Below are 19,974 nucleotides of genomic sequence, written 5' to 3' on the forward strand. Positions count from 1 at the left end.
CATCTTTATAATAACAGTAATAAAATTTTTAAAAAGCCAGGCACAGGTGGCTCATGCCTGTCATCCTAGCTACTCAGGAAGCTGAGATCTAAGAATCACAGTTTGAAGCCAGCCTGGACAAGAAAGTCCATGAGACTCTTACTTCCAATTAACCACCAGAAAACCAGAAGTGGCGCTGTGGCTCAAAGTGGCAGAGCGCTAGCCTTGAGTAAAAAAGCTCAGGGTCAGTGCCTAGGCCCTGAGTTCAAGCCCCACAACAGACAAAAAAAAAAAAAAAAGAGCATGTCAGTCCCTCTTTACAGTACTCACTTTACTAGTCAGGTGGAGATGTAGAAAGCATACAAAGACTGGAAAAGGATAAATAGATCCTGTGAAGAAGCCACAGGAAAGACAGGGCAGGAACACAGAGGGACTGACTGAGGCAGGCAGCCGGCCAGACCTAGTACAGACAAGGTACTGAGCAAGAACCTAGGCATGGAGCACCCTGAGGACCCAAGGCCAGGCTAGGGAGAGGGCCAGACTCACCTCTGACCTCTCTCGGTGTGTGCTCACGGACTCCACATTCAGGTAAATGGATTCCACACGGCAACCTGAGCACGAAGACAGAGGAAGATGACTTTTGTTCAAGGGACCACCCCACCTACAACATCCCACCCACAGGAAGACACAGGCACTCGGGGCAGGGCTTGGCAAAGGCTGTGACTCACCGTAAGCAACAGGTGTCAGTTTCAGGACGGTGTGAAGAGGACATTTCAGGTAGGGCATCTCTTCTGGAGAGAGACATAGGGTCCACAATTAGATATGAGGCTGGAGGCAGGGAGAGGGAGAAGGATATCCTCTGGCCCACCATGAGTTTCTGCCCTGTAGGGACCCCAAAGGCTGAGCCCACACAGGAGTATTGGCCCTTCCTGCAGGCGCCCTGGATAAAGACGCCTAGCCAAAAGAACATAGTTTCAAAAAAACTACTGAGGGCTGGGAAGGTGGCTCAGTGGTAGAGCGCTTGCCTTGCATGTGTGAAGCCCTGGGTTCGATTCCTCAGCACCATATAAGAAAAAAGAAAAAAGCCGGAAGTGGCGCTGTGGCTCAATTGGTAGAGTGCTAGCCTTGAGCTGAAGAGTTGAGGGACAGCGCCCAGGCCCAGAATTCAGGCCCCACGACCGGACCCCAAAAAAAAAAAAAAAATACTACTGGGCCTGGTGTTCACACTTACAATCCCAGCACTGTGTAGTCAGAGAAGGAGTATGTCTAGTTCAAGGCTAGACTGGGATTCATAGGAAATTCCAGATCGGCCTGAGCTGTCTAGGGAGAGAATGAGCCTGTCTCAAAAACCAAAACTAACAAAACCAAAGCAAACAACTCAAAAGGTGGATTAAAAGTTGTTGGTTTTGTTCTGTGACATTTTAAGTCATTTTCCACACAATTTTAGGTGTGTCTTGGGATTCAACTGCAGCTGGGCAGACATAAAGATGATATTATGATGGTTTCATTGGTTTCCTGAGCTGTGTGTTCCTCGGAAGGGGGCCGGGGAGGAAGGATGGCCCTCGATACCCAGCCTAGAGGCCCTTAGATAAGTAGAGGCTGAACCGTGATGTCATGAAGCCCACAAGGGCCCTAACAGCCAGTACGAAAGCGCTAGAGGAGAGAGACCTCTGCAGAAGGCTGTGGGCCAGACCCCAGCCCCGCTTGCTCTAACATTCCGATGGGTAAGCAGGGTAAACAACAGCGACCCAACACTCAGGCCACTTTCCTGCCTCCCTCCCAAAGCACGGCCTGCCTGTGGTACCTGCACTCTTATCCAGGAAGTAGGCTAGCAGGCAGCGCAGGACAGCCTGGTGGCAGATGACTAGCACATTCTCCTGGCGCTCCAGCTCCATGATCACGGGCTCCAGGCGCTGGACCAGGTCCTGGTAGGACTTAACACAGAGGGATAGGGGGCCATGTTGGAAGAGAAAGCACTTGGGGAAGAGCCAGTGTCATTCCCTCCCTACTACTAGCCTTCCATCATCACGGACCAGACAGCTCCATTCATCCTCCCATCCATTCATCCACCAACCCATCCCTGGACATTTGGTGAGATCATCCTGAGGGGACATAAGCCTGCTGGGTCTGTCTGTCTGTCTGTCTGTCTCTATCTCATCTCCTTCCTACTGTTTCCTAACTGGTAAGGGATGGCAGAAGTTGGGAAGGGACAAGTCTACAGTGGAATGTTACTCAGCCATCAAAAGGAAGTCCTAACACACCACTATAACATGGAGGAACTTCGAAAGCTTTATGGTGAGTGAAAAAAGCCGAGCACCAAAGTTCATATATTTAGTATGATTCCATTTCCAGGGTTGGCAGCTCCATAGAAGCAGAAAAGGGAAGCAGAGGGACCGACTCTTAACAAGGCTGAGGTCTCCTTGTGGTGAGAGGAAGGTTCTAGTTAGTGGTGATGGTAGCCTGGCACTGTGAGTACAGAAGGCTCAAGACAGAATTTATAACATGTAGGAGAATATGTGTAGGTCGTATGCAAATACCATCTTATATAAAGGACTTGAGTATCTACATATATATGATGGTACTGGAGCCAATCCTCTGAGGACACAAAGGAACAACTGTATCTTAAAAGTAACTGACTTGAAAATCGAGTGCTGGTAGCTCACACCTGTGATCCTAGCCATTCAGGAGTCTGAGATCTGAGGATCGCAGTTCAAAGCCAGACCAGGCAGGAAAGTCTGTGAGACCCATATCTCCAATTAATCACCAGAAAACTGGAAGTGGTACTGTGGCTCAAAGTGGTAGAGCACTAGCCTTGAGCAAAAGAGCTTAAGGCCTGCACAGTCTAACTCCTTGCAAAAACTGACTCAACATCTCATTTCTTCAAGCTTCTCCCACTATGGACTATCAGCTGCACTTCTTAAAACTATTAAATAGATTCTTTGGTTTGTTTGACATGCAACTCAGTGTAGTTTTGCTATCTACATGTCCTGGTTCAATCCAAGAAGGAAGGAAGGGAGAAGGGGAGGGGAGAGGAGGGGAAGGAAATCCAGAATCATATATTTCCAAATGGTTAAAACAATGAAGTCTATGTTACATAAACTTTATGCCAGTTTTTTTTTTAACTGTAAGAAGGGGTAGATTGTCACTTTCAAAAAATAAAATGCATAAAAAGAAATGTTTTTGGAGAGACCAGCACAGCTCCTATTCACGCTGGCCCTCCACCACCCTCCCTTCTCTCCTAAACCGGTCCCAGTGAGGCCCCAGTGAGGCAAGTGTGGGACCAGAGGAGGGACAGGCTGCTGGCCCAGCAGGGACTGAGAGCTGACAAATGGTCAGAGGGCATGAGCAGGAAGGACGCCCACCGGGTGTTAACGCACCCACCTGGCCTGCCTCCCGGAGCCCTGCATGACTTGGCACACCCCATTCTCATTCAGAGCAGCCGCGTGCTCAGCCACACTGGGAGATGTGCACCCCAAATGGAAATGCCCTCCCACACCAGTGTCCACTCGGGCCCTAACACAAGACAAGCAAGGCCACATCCTCACAGGGGGCCTGTCCACCACTGCAACTGCAACCTCTGAGGGTGCGGGTGGGGGGGAGCCTTGTCTGAAGTGAGTCACAGGCCATCCACCTCCCTCATTCCCTCATCTTAGCCTCTTTTCCTGGAGAGATGCATGCACACCCCTCACTTTTGCTTATGAGAAAACACACCCACATACACGGCTCCATTCAGGACAGCTCATGTTCAAGGTTGCAGTGGGAGGAATGAGCTACAGAATACAAGGTTCCTGGAAGGGGTTATCCAGCCAGCTGGTCATGGGGGCAGGGGGGTCCCCTTAGACCTCCAAAGCTCTCAAGTGAATCATACACATAAGACTTGCAAAACGGTGACCCCCTGCTCACCTCGCCCGTGGGGTAGCGGTAGTAGTACTTGTCTTGCTCGCGCAGCGCATACTCCTCAGGATAGGTGTCTCTGATCTCCTCGTAGGTCAGCTCCTCACACACGCCCTAGCAGAGAACAGCAGCATTCAACCCAGGGCATTGCACCCACAGGGGCGGCCCAGAATGCAGGGATATGATTTCAGCAGATCCACTGGACAACGCCCCACTCCCAGTCCAGCCCCCTCCACAGCCCTGAGACTCACAGCGTCGATCTCGTTGAGCGCCTTCCACTGCTCGTAGGGGAGTCGCAGTGCCTCGGCTGTCTGGATGGTGCTCTTCAGCTGGCTGGTCCACACACGGAGGTCCTTCAGGTTCTGCTCCTCCACAAACTTGCTCAGGGCACTGGCAAACTGAAGGGTTCAGGGGACACAGGGCTCATTGACTCAGGGATCCTTCATCTCCCAGAGGCATTGGGGACAGGGGGCAGGGAGCAGGGAAGTGCCCCAAAGCATATTAAACTGGTGCCAGGAAATTGGGCGCTTAGAGGCACATGCCTGTAATCCCAGCTACTCAGGAGGCTGAGAGCTGAAGATCATGGTTCCAAGCCAGTCCAGGCAGGAAAGTCTGTGAGACTCATCTCTAATGAACCACCAAAAAGGTGGAAATGAAGCTTTAGTTCAAGTGATAATGTACCAGCCTAGAGTAAAAAAGGCTAAGGGACAGTACCAAAGCACTGAGTTCAAGTCCTACTACTGAAGCATATGTGTGCACGCCTGTGTGTGTGTGTGGACACACACACACACAAGCTGGGCACCGGTGGTTCACACCTATAACCCAAATTACTCAGGAGGCTGAGATCTGAGGATTGCAGTTCCAAGCCAGCCTGGGCAGGAAAGTCTGTGAGACTCTTAAACTATTCACTCCCCTACTAATGGGAGCTGGCCTCCTGCGAGGCTCCATGAGTCAGTCCGACAACCAGCTGCCATCTGCTTCTATCTATATCTACCTTCTTGCCTCTGCTGGACAGGCCTGAGTCACCCCCGATCTTGCCCTGGAGGTTGAACTCGTTCTCGCCGTGCCGACACAGGTAGATGGTGCGGGGCTGCACGTGGATGTTCATCAGGTAGTACACAATGCGGCTCTGGATGTGGTCCTGAACTCTGTTCACCAGGAATCTGCGGCCAACGTCTATCACTTTGATCAGCGACAGGTCCCTGTAGAGAAACACCACTGAGGACCACGGGACCAGCCTGCCCTACCAGCACAGCCAGCCCCAGGCCTGGCCAGCTTCCAGAAGATTCCAACCCTGAGAGACCAGCAGTGTTGAACTGGACATATGACCCCAGGATACAAACCAAGAAGTCAGGGAATAAAATAAATGCAAAACCATCTCCATAATATATCTTAGTCAAGAGGAGAACTAATCTCTCAGGTGAAGGAGAAAAAAGAAAGAGAATAGAAAAGAAAATGAAGTGTCAGAAGGCAATGGTGATACTGGATTCAACAGTAAGTTTACAAGATTTGTATTGACATGGGTTTGTTCAGTCAAGGTATTTGGTGTGGCTTGTTTGTTTGTTTGCTGAAGCAGGGTCTTGTATATAGTTCTGGCTGCCCTGGATCTCTTGATCCTCCTGCTTCACTGTGCCAAGTACTGAGATTACACATGCAATACCATGCCCAACTTAGACAATTCTGAGACTGAGCCTATTGGCTTCATGCATCCTAGGCAAGGATTCTCTGCCACTTAAGTCATGCCAAGTTCTTTTGTTCCTATTTCTTGTTTTTTGAGATAGGTTCTAACTGTGCCCAGACCACCTGGAACTCTAGATCCTCTGGCCTTAAGCTTCCCAAGTGCTGAGTTATAGGTATGCAATGCCAAGTCCAGCTTCAATGACGTTTTTATGAATGCCTTTAAAAAAAAGTAATACCTTTTTTAATGAGTATATGGACATATCTGAGGGTAAGTGCTTTTGCAGGAAAAAAAGTCCTAAAAATCCTTCACCAATGAGAATTACCTGTCACATTTATCAGGGTCAAGGGGCTGGTAGCTGGCTTCATAGCAATTGATTCTCTTCATGAAGTCGTCCATGGCTTCTGCCGAATTGCAGTCTTTGTAATCCGGGCTGGAGATTTTAACTTCCTATAACATCACAAAGAAGCAGCTGATGAATCAGGCTGGAAGGCTTTCTGCTTAGATTAAGCAGGATTTGGAGCTTTCAAAAGGGGAAAGCCCAGAAAGGCTCAGAATAAAGATTATCCTACCCAGCATTTAAGAGAAAAGAAAAGAAAAGAAACTGGGGGTTGACACAAAACCCCATGATGACATGGAGAGGGTATCTAGGAGAGACAAGAGAATTTTGATGGCCACAAGGACAGACATGGTAAACCTACAAGGAAGTCGTAATGAACAGCTCTGAACCATCAACTCAGCGTCAGTCCAGCAATGGATTCACCACCAGACAGACTGGGCTGGGCCCTACATAAGTAGTTCCTAAATGTACTCATTACCTTGCTCATGTAATTGTAAACCCTCTGTACAGTATTTTCACAATTAAAAAAAAACTTATTAATTAAAAAAAAGAGAGAAGTCAGGCGCTGGTGGCTCACGCCTGTAATCCTAGCTACTCAGGAGGCTGAGATCTGAGGATCCCGGTTCAAAGCCAGCCCGGGCAGGAGAGACCGTGAGACTCCTATCTCCAATAAACCACCAGAAAACCGGAAGTGGCGCTGTAGCTCAAGTGGTAGAGTGCTCGCCTTGAGCTGAAGAGCTGAAGGACAGCGCCCAGGCCCAGAGTTCAAGCCCCACGACCGAAAAAAAAAAAAAAGAAAAGAGAGAGAGAAAGAATAAAGTAGTTCCTACAGTGTTCCTCATACTAAGAGCAGGTCTCTGGTGATAAAAGGCACATTAGTGGATGACAGAGATACTCTTGACTTTGACTGGACTCATCTCCATCTGTGAAGACAGAGAGAACACTCACTCATGGCCGGTCTGTAATTACAGCTTCTCTGACAAGACCCCAGCTTTTCAAGGGGTGCCCTTCAGGGCAGAGACATCACTAGCCTTGTAGATCTTAAAGGAACTCAGAATTTTCCATTGCCTGTGCTTCTTTTTAATCTCTGGGACTTGGAAGTGTAAGGAGACACTCTTCAAAGATCTAAGTCCACAGGGAGTTCTTGTTTCATAAGTACAGAGCTTCAGAAGAGGGAATGAAAAGGCCCAGGGGTAGACGGCAAGAATGGCAGCCCAACTATTTGAATAGCGCTTAATAATGCCAAATCACACATACTTAGAACTGGTTAAAATTGAGCTGGACCAGGAGAAGGATTGGGATTGGGGGGGAAGGGGGAGGCTGGGAAGGGATGTGAAGGATAAACAAAGGAGGAGGCTGCAATGCTTGGTAAGAAATGTACGCATTATCCTGCCCATGTAATTGTAACTCCTCTGTACAGCATGTTCACAAATAAAATAAAATTAAAAAAAAATTGAGCTGGACCTAGGGGGTTCACACCTGCAATCCTAACAACTCAGGAGGTAGAAATCTGAGGATCATAGTTCAAAGCCAGCCCAAACAGGAATGTCAGTGAGACGTTTATCTCCAATTAACCACCAAAAAAGCTGGAAGTGGAGCTGTGGCTCCAAGTGGTAGACTGCTAGCCCTGAGCCAAATAGGTCCAGGACAGTACCCAGGTCCTAGGACCAACATACACACATATAGACAAAGTATGTCTATTTTGCAATAAAAATATCTATCCAGCCAGGGGTGATGACAAATTCCTGGACATCACCACAAAATTGCTCTGAGGCTTAATGGGGGAAAGAGCTTTCTAAACACAGAAGATCAGGACAAATAGTAAGCTGTGTTCATGGACAAGCTAACAGATAAACTACTAGCTAAGCACATTGGGAGCTACTCACTGGGGGAAAAAAAATGATTTCACAGCTGCTCTGCGCTTCGTTACCAAGTAGACCGAGGAAAATGAAACTGAAAGATCCCAGCAGAGTCCTTTGTGCAGATCAGAGTACCTCCCTTTTCCTTTGGCATTGAGACTCTTCCTTTGGACCCACTGCAGGTGATTCAACTGATTTCCCTCACCCCAAATAGTCTTTCCTGAAATATGAACTCATTTCTTAGAAATGCTTATAGACATTTCTAAACTGCTTTGGAGAGATGAACCAACACACCCTGAGCATTTGTATACAGCAAATGCACAGGATCCCCTGCTTTTCTTTAGGCAGATGTCCTATTCTGATATGTTTAAACGGGGCAGAAAAACTGATCTTGAACATGAGAAAGAGACCTGTGATAAAGGCTTCATAGCAACCATTTCTATTTATGATCTCTTGCCATCAAACGACAAAATAAATGAACTTAATCCAATTATGCTGCCAATTACCCTGGATTTATCCAGGCTAGCTCCCCTTGAAATGGTGAAATCAAGGTGCATGGTACATTGCAGGTTCAGCAAAGAGTAATCTGCAGAGAGTAACTGTAACTATGACCCTTCTCCCTAAAGTTGGAAGGTCTTCCTTCAGCATTCTGAGTTCTCAAAGCTTTTGATTGCACATGCGTATTCCTACCCATCTGCAATCTCGATGGCTCACTGTCTCCTGTCCCAGACCCCAGCTGCCTTGCTCCCACCACCTATTCAAACTCCATTCTCTTCATTTCACCATGTCCTAGATAAGACTGTGTACACCTGTCTGTCCTTAAAGACCCCAGACAGAGCCTGGTTGTAACTTCCACACAGGTCGGGGTCACAGACCATGCTTCTGAGTTCCTGCTCTTGTGCATTCTTAGCACAACCATGAGGTGGGAGGTGCAGCTCATTCCAAGGGTTTGGTTTCTGTTCAAGGGCTGACCTAGTTTCTTTATGGGGGGGGGGGGCTGGCCTGAGTTCCTACTCTTTGTAGGATTGCAAAGTCCTTGCCACGTAAGCTCCACCCAAGCAAGGCATCCTGGCGGCTTACCATGATGTTGGAAGCAACCACTGTAGGGTCGTCACACACGGATTCAATGAAAAATGCCTAGTGGGGGGGCAAGAAGAAAATGTTAGGAAAGAACAAATTATCACACAAGGTCAGTGTCAGCACCACATCACCATGCCATATCAGATGACCTCAAAGTCATCTTGGAACCACCACATCCTCCACCCTTCCCGCAGACAAGTAAGTCCACAATCCCCAGCCCGATTTTCAGGGGGCAGAACTCAGACAGCCAGAGGCAAAGGACCCTGCGGGGATGAGGGAGCCCACTAGTGGGCTGAAGGCAGTTCTTCCTGCATGGGTTGCTGGAATGACATGCCACGTGAGCTCACCTTGAAGTCATTCTCTTTGGCAAAATGCAGGATCATGTGCCTTCTCTCTCTCGTGGTATTAGTAGCGTCAAAAACCTGATGGGGAAGCGAGAGGGGTCAGGAAGAGGAATCTAGGGGCTGGGAAGGTGGCTCAGTGGTAGAGCGCTTGCCTTGCATGCCTGAGGCCCTGAGTTCAATTCCTCAGCACCACATAAGCAAAAAGAAAAAAAGCTGGAAGTGGCACTGTGGCTCAAGTGGTAGAGCGCTAGCCTTGAGCTGAAGAGCTGAGGGCCAGTGCCCAGGCCCAGAGTTCAGACCCCACGACCCGACCCAAAAAAAAAAAAAAAAAAGGAAGAGGAATCTACATGTGAATGAGATGACAATGTTAACCAAAACTGCCCAACCCATCACACTTGCCATTGCCAGGAATAACCACAAAAGAGATGATCTCCCAGAAGTGACGGTAGTGCCCTACCCACCAGCCTCCAGGGACATGCTCCTAGAAGCTCCGCCCCCTCCCCCACCTCCCCCACAGCTCCTAGGCTTGGAAGGGAAAGGGTTGGAAGAGCAAATCAGCCAGCAGTAATATCCAGAGGGAGGGGCAATGGGGAAGGGCCACAGTGACTGGTTAGCAGCAACCCAGGTCCCGCCTACCTTGGAGGTGATGTCCAGCTGCCCACTGAGAAGGCGGGTGACAGAGGACACTGTGGCTAAGTCACTGAATCCACTAAGTCACTAGCTGCCCTAGCTACCAGCTTCCCACAACCCTCAAGGCCAGAGGCGCTTGTGTATCATCCCTGCAAATGGCTCTGGGCATGGCTTCAGGCCAGGGAGGACAGAGCCCTACCCGTTTAACCACGCCCACCCCCAGACTTACTGCAATCTGTCCCCCTTCCTTCGTCAGGTAACTCTTGACATCTCTCAGGGCAGCTAAGGCACACTGCCTGCAAGACAAGAGAAGACACGTGTCAGAGCATCTGCTATGACAGCTCGAGTAACCCCCTCCCTCACCTGTCCCAACACAGGCCTTGCGGGCTCTGAGCCTGCATAGTGCTAGCCAGATCTTCCCTGGCTTCCAATCCAAGGCCCCGCCCCGGGAGCCCTTGGGAGGTACACTGCAATCTTTCCTCTGGGAGCTTTTGAAAAAGCAGGGTTGGAGCCCACCTGGTCCTCAAGGACCAGCCCTGGGGTGGGGCTGGCATCAAAGGGATCTTGATGAGGTCTCCACTTTTCTACTGTGCCGTCAGAGCAAATTGCCACCACACAAGGGTTTCCCCGCCACCTCCAGTTTAACCAGAGATGGTGTCCCAATGCAAACAGATGATTCACAATGAAAAGGACTTTGTTCACTACCGGGAAGTAGTGGCTTTGGATCTAGCTGGCCTCAGCTCAGTTAAGCTATCTTGGAGCAGATCAAAGCTGAGTGTCTCACAGACATCTGCCCTGACACGGGATAGCTCTGATGGCCACCAGGGGAGAGCCAGACCACAGGCTGGCTTTCTCTTCCTCATACTGAATCTGGCTTAAAAACAAAGGAAAACTAGAAAAAAAAAAAAAAAGAACTTGTGTCTGCAAAGCAGCTCATATCTTACTTTCGGACTCTCATGGCTTCTTCATTGTCGGGGCGGAAGAAGTTATAGGAGCTGTACTGCTTCACAGCCTCACGCCGGTACTCTCCCACGTTAAACACTGGAGGGGACAACAAGGACAGCCCTGGATGAGCCAGCGGGAAGAAGGGAAAACCCACCACCAACATGACTCCGAATAGAATGACAACCTGACACGGAAAGCAGAGCGGGGCATTCACAGTCTGGATTTACCATCTCCTTCCTGCAGGCAGCCAGAGAGGAAGCAGCCCCGCGCCTCCCAGACCACACTATGGCGCCCACCACTACCTGCTTTTCCTGAGCCTGCCCTACAGCCCAGCCTCCAAACCCAGTCATCTATTACTGGGCCAAGACTGAGATAGTGAAAAAAGGGGAGAGCTATAGGTCGGTTAAAAAAAAAAAAAAAAGTACAGTGATCTTTTTGCCTGTGGTATCTATAAAGTGAGTGAGTCTCAGACCAAGGAAATGAACTTGATAGAAGGGGCTGAGGAGTAGCTCAGCATGTGCAAGGCCCTAGCTTCAATCCTAACACTCCCTCCCTTCCATAGAAGAAGTTGCTGAGAACTGCAGGAAAGATAGCAAATAGAAAAAAACTAATCTCTGTATGCCAGGTGCTGGTGAATCATACCTATAATCCTAGCTACTTAGGAAGCTGAGATCTGAGGCTCATGGTTCAAAGCTAGTCCCAAAAAATGAATCCAAGAGACTCTTACTTCCAATTAAGCCAGCAGAAAAGCCAGGAGTGGAGGTGTGGCTCAAGTGGTAGAACACCAGCCTTGAGCCAAAAAGCTCAACAAGAGCATGAGGCCCTGAGTTTGAGCCCCAGTCCCAGCACAAAAACAATCAAACAAAAACTTACTAGTCCCTATCCTCATTTCTTGTTTACTTGGGCAAAGTAGGCAGAGATACAACAACAGAAAAGCAGCGTGGAGCACTTGAGGACCAGCAGGAAAAGCAATGTTACCTCTAAATACAAAGGGAATTTCAAGGATAAGAGCTGCAGAGAATGAGGTGATGGGAGGAAGCGCCATGGAGCAGGTGGAACCTGAGTCAGGCAGGACTTAGGGGAGTGGGAAAGAGAAGATTGGTCAATGAGACCAAACCCAACAGGAAAAAAAGGGCGTGGACATAGCTGGATTGGGGACACAGCTGGAATGGGTGGTGGGATCAGATTTTATGACCCTGATACAGACCTACCCAGGAGGGGCCCTGCCTCTGGGCACCAACAACCAGAGGTAGAAGGTCAGGTTTTCAGGCCTGGCAAGCAGGCCATGATGTAAAGGCCTTAGCCCAGGGACCTGGCTCACCTTTCGTTGGGACTCCGATCCAGTTGAGGTAGCGAGTCAACTTCTTGGAGATGTAAGTCTTACCCCGGGCAGGAAGGCCCACCATGACAATCACCGTGGGTGAGTTGGTCAGCTTTGGCCCACAGGCTAGAAAAAGCAACAGAGAAAAGTCATCACTCAAGTGGCAAAAGGTGAAGAACTGAGTCCCACAACCTACAGACTTCAAAGAATAGCACAGGAAGTGGAGCTGTAGCTCAAGCAATAGCATGGCAGCCTTGAGCTGTCCCTTAGCACCCAGGGTCTGAGTTCAGGCTCCAGGACTGACAGATATATATACACACAAAGAATGGTATGAAAGTGTTATGTCATGTCCCATCCCAGAGCCCCTGGGACTTGACAATCCAATGAAATCAGATGCCCTCATGACCTAAGTCCCTCCTCGTGCAGCTCAATCATATTTTTCCAGGTTATACTTATGAACAAAGCAACAGTTTCAAATACAATCAGATATGACAGGCCCTTAGTTCCACCAAAGACTAACACTACAGAGCAGAACTCAAGGGCACAAGGAAGAAACCTAATACCAGGGAGTATGAAGTGAACAATACAGAGAGGAAATTTCCAAATGCAGAATATAAACTGAAGAGATAAAAGAGGGACATTAGCCAGGCACCAGGGGCTTGCTCACATCTGTAATCCTAGCTACTCAGGAGGCTGAGATCTGAGGATCATTGTTCAAATCCAGCATGGGTAGAGAAGTCCTGAGACTCATATCCCCAATTAACCACCAAAAAAGACAGAAATAGAGCTGTGGCTCAAAGTGGTAGAGTGCTAACCTTGAGCATAAAGCTCAGGAACAATGCCAGGCCCTGAATTCAAGCCTCAGAACTGACATAAAACAAGCACACACACACACACACACACACACACACACACACACACACAAACACACACAGGGATACTGGAGTTGACAATCAGAAAGCCAAGAGACTCGGGGCTGGGAAGGTGGCTCAAGTGGTAGAGCGCTAGCCTTGAGCTGAAGAGCTGAGGGACAGCACCTAGGCCCAGAGTTCAGGCCCCACGACTGGACCCAAAAAAAAAAGAAAAAGCAAAGAAAAGAAAGCCAAGAGACAGAAAAAAGACAACCTTTCTTTTAAAAATTAAAATAAATTTTAAAATAATTTTAAAAGCTAATTCTTAAAAGTATGAAAAGAAAGTAGATGAGAGACCCAGAACCCCAGACCCTATGGAGGGAGGGAGGGGACAGGTGAACACCCTCATCCTCGAACTGCTCACATTCTTTCCCGATCCTCCGGCCCCCTCCACTTTGCTGCCCCATTCTGAAGGGTGTCAGGTCTACCTAGGGGATTGCTGGCCACTGATCTCTGCTAGCTCTAGCAGAGATGTCCTTGACTTTGAATTCCCTCTGGGTCTCCACATTTGAATGAGTGACCCATATTCCTGAGAACCTCAGTAAAACAAAGTACCCGGGGCCAAGGTTTTCAGAAAGCTGACAAAAGCAGCTAGTCCTAGAAACTGAAGGCCCAGTATTTCTTTCCTAGGCTGTGTGAGACTCTCAGGCGACTACTGAATCCTAGTGACAAAGGAGATCGCATGCCAGAGGCCACCTGCCTACTCCACCCCGGCAGCCGTCATCACTTCTGAAGCTGGGGCCATATGGCCAATCCAGGCAGATGTCAGATCTGGACAGAGGCTAGGCCTCAAGGAGGAGCCTAAGGCTGCCCAGGCAGGGAGAGGGGACTGCCACCACCTTGGTTGGGTGATGATGCTATCAGTGCCTGCACATGATTAGAAAAAGCACCTCTAGCCCTGCACCTGTGGCTCACACCTGTAAGCCCAGCTACTCGGGAGGCTGAGATCATAATTAACCACCAGAAAACAGGAAGTGGCACTAAGGGCTTAAAGTGGTAGAATACTAGGCTTGAGTAAAAGAGCTCATGGACAGCGCCAGGTCCTGAGTTCAACAGAAAGGGGGGGGGAGTGAGGGAGGGAGGAAGGGAGAAAGGGAGGAAGGAAGGGGAAAGAAGAGAGGAAAGAAAGAGAGAGAGAAAGAAAGAAAGAAAGAGAAAGAGAGAGAGAGAAGGAGGAAGGGAGGAAGGGAGGGAGAGAGGGGAAAAGAAAGGATACCTGTAGGCCTAATATGGACATCAACCATGATCCCAAACCAAAGTGAATAATCTCCCAAACACCACAGTGCATTCTGGGCTCTGCTTTCCAGATGGGCAGGCTGGGGTTGCGTGGCGCGGGCGTGAGAGGCAGAGGTCAGCACCCAGGTGAGGAAGAGGAAGAAGTGGGGCTTTCTGGAGGCCAACTGTCAGAGGCCACACAAAGCCTTCCCTATCTCTGACATCCAGAGGCCTAGAAAGACAGATTCCTAGAAAACAGAAACTTATCTCGGCCCGCCCCTCCACCTCACTAGCGATAAGCAGCAGCTGGTGGGAACAATCCCCAAGGGGCTGGAGGCCCCTGGAGTCAAGCATTTTTCCTGAGCACGGCACGCCCAAAGGTGTCCAGGATGCTCTTTTAGCAGCGGCAGAAGAGCTTGCATGTAAGTGACAGGGACGACTCAAGTCAGATCACTTGTGTCTGGAACAAAACCCACCCACCCACTGGCCACAGTCGTCCTCCCCCTTCATTTCCCCACCTCTCTGGGGTCTCCGTGACCCCAAGCCACTACTCCTGAGAATATGCAGACACACCCAGAGTCAGACTCAGACACAAATGTGCACGCATATGCCAGGCTCTGGTTGGAACCAGGCCCTGGAGCCCAGGCAGCAGCTGACTGGGCTATCAAATCGGGGATTAAGTCCAGCCACTAATCACAGGAGCAAATCTCCTCTGACAGAAGACATTTGGGGAGGGAGAAAACAAACAAATCCATAAACAGCAGAGTTAATTCCTTCAGACCAAAGTTCAGGCTGAATTTCAAACCCAAACAAACCATTACTCCCTTTAGTGGGAGAAGCAGACACCACTCTACCCATAGGCTCAGATTTGGACGAGTACCAGAAACTGTACCTTTCTTTGTATCTTTTGGGCCTAGGGATCAAATCAACTTTTTATTCTTTCATCACCCTTACCACCCCTGGGAGGGGGGGCTGTTTCCCAAGTTGTACAACTCTTTTTTTTTTAATCAGTCCTAGTGCTTGAACTCATGGCCTGGGTGCTGTCCCTGAGCGTCTTTTGCTCAAGGCTAGCACTCTACCACTTGAGCCACAGAGCCATTTCTGGCTTTTTCTGTCTGTGTGGTACTGAGGAATCGAACCCAGGACTTCATGCATGCTACCCAAGCATTCTACCACTGAGCCACATTCCTAGTGTGTCATGTAACTCTATCTTCCTACCTCAGCCTCCAGATCACAGAAGTGCACTACCACTCCCAGCCCGTTTATTAAACTCTCAGCATATCTCAAATGTCTCCAAAACCTGGTTATCCCTATCCCTACCTGAATATTCCCCCCCCCAAGACAAGGGCAAAATAAAGCTATACAGAAACATTGCCACCCTAAGATCTCTCTGGAAAACAGGCTTAACTTTCCTGGTCCTTAGGAGACCAGAATGCAAGAAACACCAGCACAGACAGCTAGGCAGAATCATATAGCTGCTACTTGACTCACACTTCTCTCCCAGTATCATTGGATCAGCTTACAGTGCCCTCCAAGACTGCTGACAGTAATAGGAAGTGAGCCAGGCCTGAGATTACAGGGGCAAAGTGGGGGGGAGGGGATGGGAGGGGGAGAATGTAGACCATAGACTTTTTTTATCAAAAGCTCTTCTGCATTGGTAGACTGATCATCTTTGGTGCCTGGAAGGCCAGCCCCGTGTAATCTCTGCCAGCAACACCAGGAAGAAGCATTTCAGTGACTCACTGACAACTGAAAGGCAATACAATAGCACAGTATGAAGTGTGCAGCCTGGAGTCCCTTACACAAGAGTTCAAAGCCTGGCCATCACCTCCTTGGGCCTTGGACAAGTTAATCTCTCTGAGGTTTTGTCTTCCTTTCTGTACAATGAGGGGACAGTTCACACAGGCACTGGTGTGGAAATGAACCGTGACACAAGTCACTGGAACCGCTTACTGTACTGCCCTTCGTGGGGACCAGCCATCTTGGCTACCTCTCTTTTGGAGGCTCACGGCAAAAGCATCACGGGCTTAGTTCTCCTGTGGAATCCTCTCAAATGTCTTTTCCTTAAGCGAGTGGTACTGCTGGCTGAAATTAGAAACTTTTTAAAACATAATAACAGTGTATGTGAGTCCCACCAGGGGTAATTCTAACTCGGTGAGTACAGATTTTGCTTTTCCAAATCTCACGCAAATTATTCGAAGGTACAATCCTCGCTGAGAGTCCCTGCTACAATTTGTAGGGCACAAAGACTTCAGAGGTAATTCTCTGGAACAACCATCCTTCTCCCCTAAATTAGAGAACTATCGGTGTCTATTAACTCTCACGAGAAAATCTTCCTATCTGATGTGACACATCCACCTTCCTTCACATGCAACCAATCCCAGGCATTAAATCCTAAACAAAAATAGTTATCTTACTCTCCCGTATTTTGGAGATTAACAATTTTGTTAAGCACTTGGTGCTTTAAGATACTGTTTTTGTATCTACTTTTTAAGACAACTCTGCACTGACTCATATCAGTTACCTCCTTTGCTCCAAGGGGGAACGGCAACTTTTTAATCCTTTTTTCAATTAGCATATGTTAGTTATATAAAATAGCAACTCGATGTAGTAGCACAGTAATCCCAGCCCAACAGAGGTTAAAAGTTAGGAGGATTATAAGTTTGAGGCTAGCCTGGGCTACTTTAGAGACCCAGCCTCAAAAAAAAAAGAAAAGAAAAGAAAACTGCACACGCTAACGGGTTTCATTAAGACATTTTCTGTACATGTACCTAACATACTTTGAGACCACATAGTCACCCCATGTCACCTTTTATCCAATGCCTGTCAAGTTCCGGTGCACTTTTGAGGACCCATCATATTGAGAAAGGAGAGGATCCAGGATACTACCTTCCTTCCTTCACCCTCTTCCCCAACCCCTATTCCATACACTCATTAAGCCTGTAGAAACATAAACTTTTTTTTTTTTTGGTCCGTCCCTGGGGCTTGAACTCTGGGCCTGGCACTCTTCCACACTCTACCTAACACTTGAGCTACAGTGCCACTTTTGGTTTTCTGGTGGCTAATTGGAGATAAGAGTCTCATGGACTTTCCTGCCTGAGCTGGTTTTGAATCTTGATCCTCAGATCTCAGCCTCCTGCGTAGCTAGGATTACAGGCGTGAGCCACTAGCACCCCGCCATGTAACCTTCTTTACAGAAGAGGAAACTGAGGTTCTGAGTGGTTAGTAACTCAGATTAAGTTGGAAGGCTTCCAATGTTTAGTTTTTAAAAAAAATTACTGGGCTCGGAAGGTGGCTTAGTGGTAGAGCACTTGCCTTGCATGCTCGAGGCCCTGGGTTCCATTCCTCAGCACCACATAAGAAAAAAAAAGCCGGAAGTGGCGCTGTGGCTCAAGTGGTAGAGTGCTAGCCTTGAGCTGAAGAGCTTAGGGACAGTGCCCAGGCCCAGAGTTCAGGCCTCACAACCGGGCCCCCCCCCCAAAAAAAATTACTGAACAGAAGCAGAACCAACTCTTGCTAGCCCAGAACTCACATCTGTCTCGTCAGCTAAGCTGATTCACACATTCAGTATGTCTAATGACCTGGAGTCATGATTCCAATTGATGCAAGCACTGATTTGAAAGAAGCACCCACCGCCATGTTGGTGGAGGAACACTTAACCCAGAGGCACAAGTATCTCCATCCCCACATCTGGGTTGATCTCCCACTGTTCCTAGTATTTGCTTGTATTTGGCAGGAACCCCGCCCCCTTGGTGGTAAGCCTCAGGAGTCAGGGTATCAGGACTGTAACAGATTTAGGAAAAAGTAAACTCGTGCATGATTCCAAATGTCATTAGAGAAGAAATGTACTTTTTGGCATTCCGATAAGAGTCCAATGGAGCCATATAAGCCGACAGTCACCACCTGAACACGTGCGTAATCAGTGCCCAGATGTGGAGACTTTTCTAAGAAGGAATGTATCTGAGCCCACACCCCAGAGTCACACAGCAGGCTTCCCGGAGGGGCGGGCCAGGCCCAGAGAGCTTACTTAGGTTTAGGTACACACACCACACCTCTCCTCTCCCAAAGCTCTGAATGGTTCTTGCAGCCATTCCTTGCAAAATCTCTTGGCTTCGTGAGAAACGTGTGGCTTCGTGAGAAGCCTGGGCTTTGTGGAGTCTAATGGACCGGTTTGTGAAGCCTTGGGGAGAAGGCGAGGTGGAAGCTGCTGTCCCTCTAAATCACTGCTGAGCCACACTAACCAAACTCTGTGACCCTGAAGAAACTTGGGACATTCATCTCAGACCAAACTTGGGGCTGGGGGGGGGGTACATCATACAATCAGACACACAAAAAAAGCATTAGGGGCCCCACTAAAGTTTATGAAGTGCCCTGTACAAAATATTGGTTTAATTCAAAAGTCCAAAAGAGACATACGCTAGACCTGGTCATGCCCAAATCCCCCTGGGTGAGAGCTATCATTTTATTTTCTTCAATCTTCATTTAATTGTGAGACAGGATCTTCTGAGGTCTGGCCTCAAACTCACCAGAGTGTCCTGACTCAGTGCTGGGATTACAGACATAAGCTACCACTCCAATCATTGGCTGAGGTATTCTTATGAAAACAAAGTAAAAGACAACCAGAATCTCCCCCCCCCCTCCCCTGCATTTAGCAGATGCCTCTCAACGTTCTCTAGGGAACCAGCGGCACACCTGCCAAGCCATCTACCACTGGCCACTTAGCCAGGAAGGGAGGGAGAACAAGACTCCTCCTAGTGGCTGCTTCCCCCCAGACCCTGGGGTCCAGCACAGGGCCCCGAGGGCGCCCCGCCCCGGAGGCTGGGACAGGTCTGCGCAGGGCAGCCGGTGACTCAGAGCTGGCCCATCTCCAGGCGAGTGTCCCATCCCGAGGTGGCCATCCAGGGAAACGTGGCAGTGGAGAAAACCCTAGCCGGCCACCTGGCAGGCATACAGGTGCGCCCCATGCCCACAGGCTCCTCCCAGGGTTTAAACCTGGGGTCCGAGGTGGCTCCTCAGACGGCAGACCCGCACTTGGCACCGTACCACTGACCACCCTACGGGCGCCTGGCCCCTCCAATCGCCCTTTCCAGAGGCGGCGCTGCATCTGAAGCGGGAACCCACTTTGGACAGAGCACCACGGGCGCACTGCCAGCGAATCCGGAGTCCGGGGAGTGTGAGCGCACGTGTGAAATGCCACTGACCGTGCAATCACCCACCCTCGGCCTGTCCACACACACCCCCATGCAAAGTCGACAGAGGAAGCGTGATCCGGGTCGCCCTCGGCTCGTCCCCAACCCCAGACGCACCTGCAGCCCCCGGAATAGGAGAGGAAGGTGGGGATTCACCGATAGGAAAGTGGGGGTCACGAACCACGGGCAGACAGCGAGAAAGCATGGAGAGATCGAGTAGAAAGGGGGGGGACACGAATCTGAAGTGAAGGGGGTGGGTTGGGAGAGGTGAAAATCAAGGGTGACGGTGATAAGGACCCACTGTATCCATAACCCGCTTTGTTGAATGCCAATTCCTCGGTGCAACTACTTAAACATGATAAAATATTCAAAAAAAAAAAGAATCCGATGTGTGCGAAGCGAGAGGAGAGATGAACGTGCGTGCAGAGGTGCACAAATGTGTGCAACAGGAGCCAGGGGAGATGGGCGTGCAGACGGGTGCGGAACGTGTGACTCGTGAGGGCAGATGGGCGTGCAGAGAGGTGCAGAGATGAGGGAGGAGGGAGAGGAGAGGAGAGGAGAGGGGCGGGGAAGCGGGCGGGCGGACGGC

The 19,974-nt window shown here is 49.3% G+C and overlaps 1 protein-coding gene across 4 annotated transcripts in view; it reads right to left on the bottom strand.

Moving 5' to 3' along the window:
- Nucleotides 1-19,974, bottom strand: part of Pfkfb3 (6-phosphofructo-2-kinase/fructose-2,6-biphosphatase 3) — a 69,093-nt gene that overhangs the window by 9,365 nt on the left and 39,754 nt on the right. For all 4 annotated transcript variants that reach the window (XM_013009402.1, XM_013009403.1, XM_013009400.1 and 1 more), the window contains exons 2-13: nucleotides 12,071-12,196; nucleotides 10,749-10,845; nucleotides 10,034-10,100; nucleotides 9,178-9,252; nucleotides 8,831-8,887; nucleotides 5,877-6,001; nucleotides 4,868-5,075; nucleotides 4,125-4,271; nucleotides 3,883-3,987; nucleotides 1,784-1,913; nucleotides 708-770; nucleotides 526-590 (exon numbers count right to left, since the gene is read on the bottom strand). In XM_013009402.1, the coding sequence (XP_012864856.1) occupies nucleotides 526-590; nucleotides 708-770; nucleotides 1,784-1,913; nucleotides 3,883-3,987; nucleotides 4,125-4,271; nucleotides 4,868-5,075; nucleotides 5,877-6,001; nucleotides 8,831-8,887; nucleotides 9,178-9,252; nucleotides 10,034-10,100; nucleotides 10,749-10,845; nucleotides 12,071-12,196 (1,265 nt within the window). The remainder of the gene's footprint in view (nucleotides 1-525; nucleotides 591-707; nucleotides 771-1,783; nucleotides 1,914-3,882; nucleotides 3,988-4,124; nucleotides 4,272-4,867; nucleotides 5,076-5,876; nucleotides 6,002-8,830; nucleotides 8,888-9,177; nucleotides 9,253-10,033; nucleotides 10,101-10,748; nucleotides 10,846-12,070; nucleotides 12,197-19,974) is intronic.

Source organism: Dipodomys ordii, unplaced genomic scaffold (assembly GCF_000151885.1).
Source record: "Dipodomys ordii isolate 6190 unplaced genomic scaffold, Dord_2.0 Scaffold9, whole genome shotgun sequence".
NCBI classification, from domain to species: Eukaryota; Metazoa; Chordata; class Mammalia; order Rodentia; family Heteromyidae; genus Dipodomys; species Dipodomys ordii.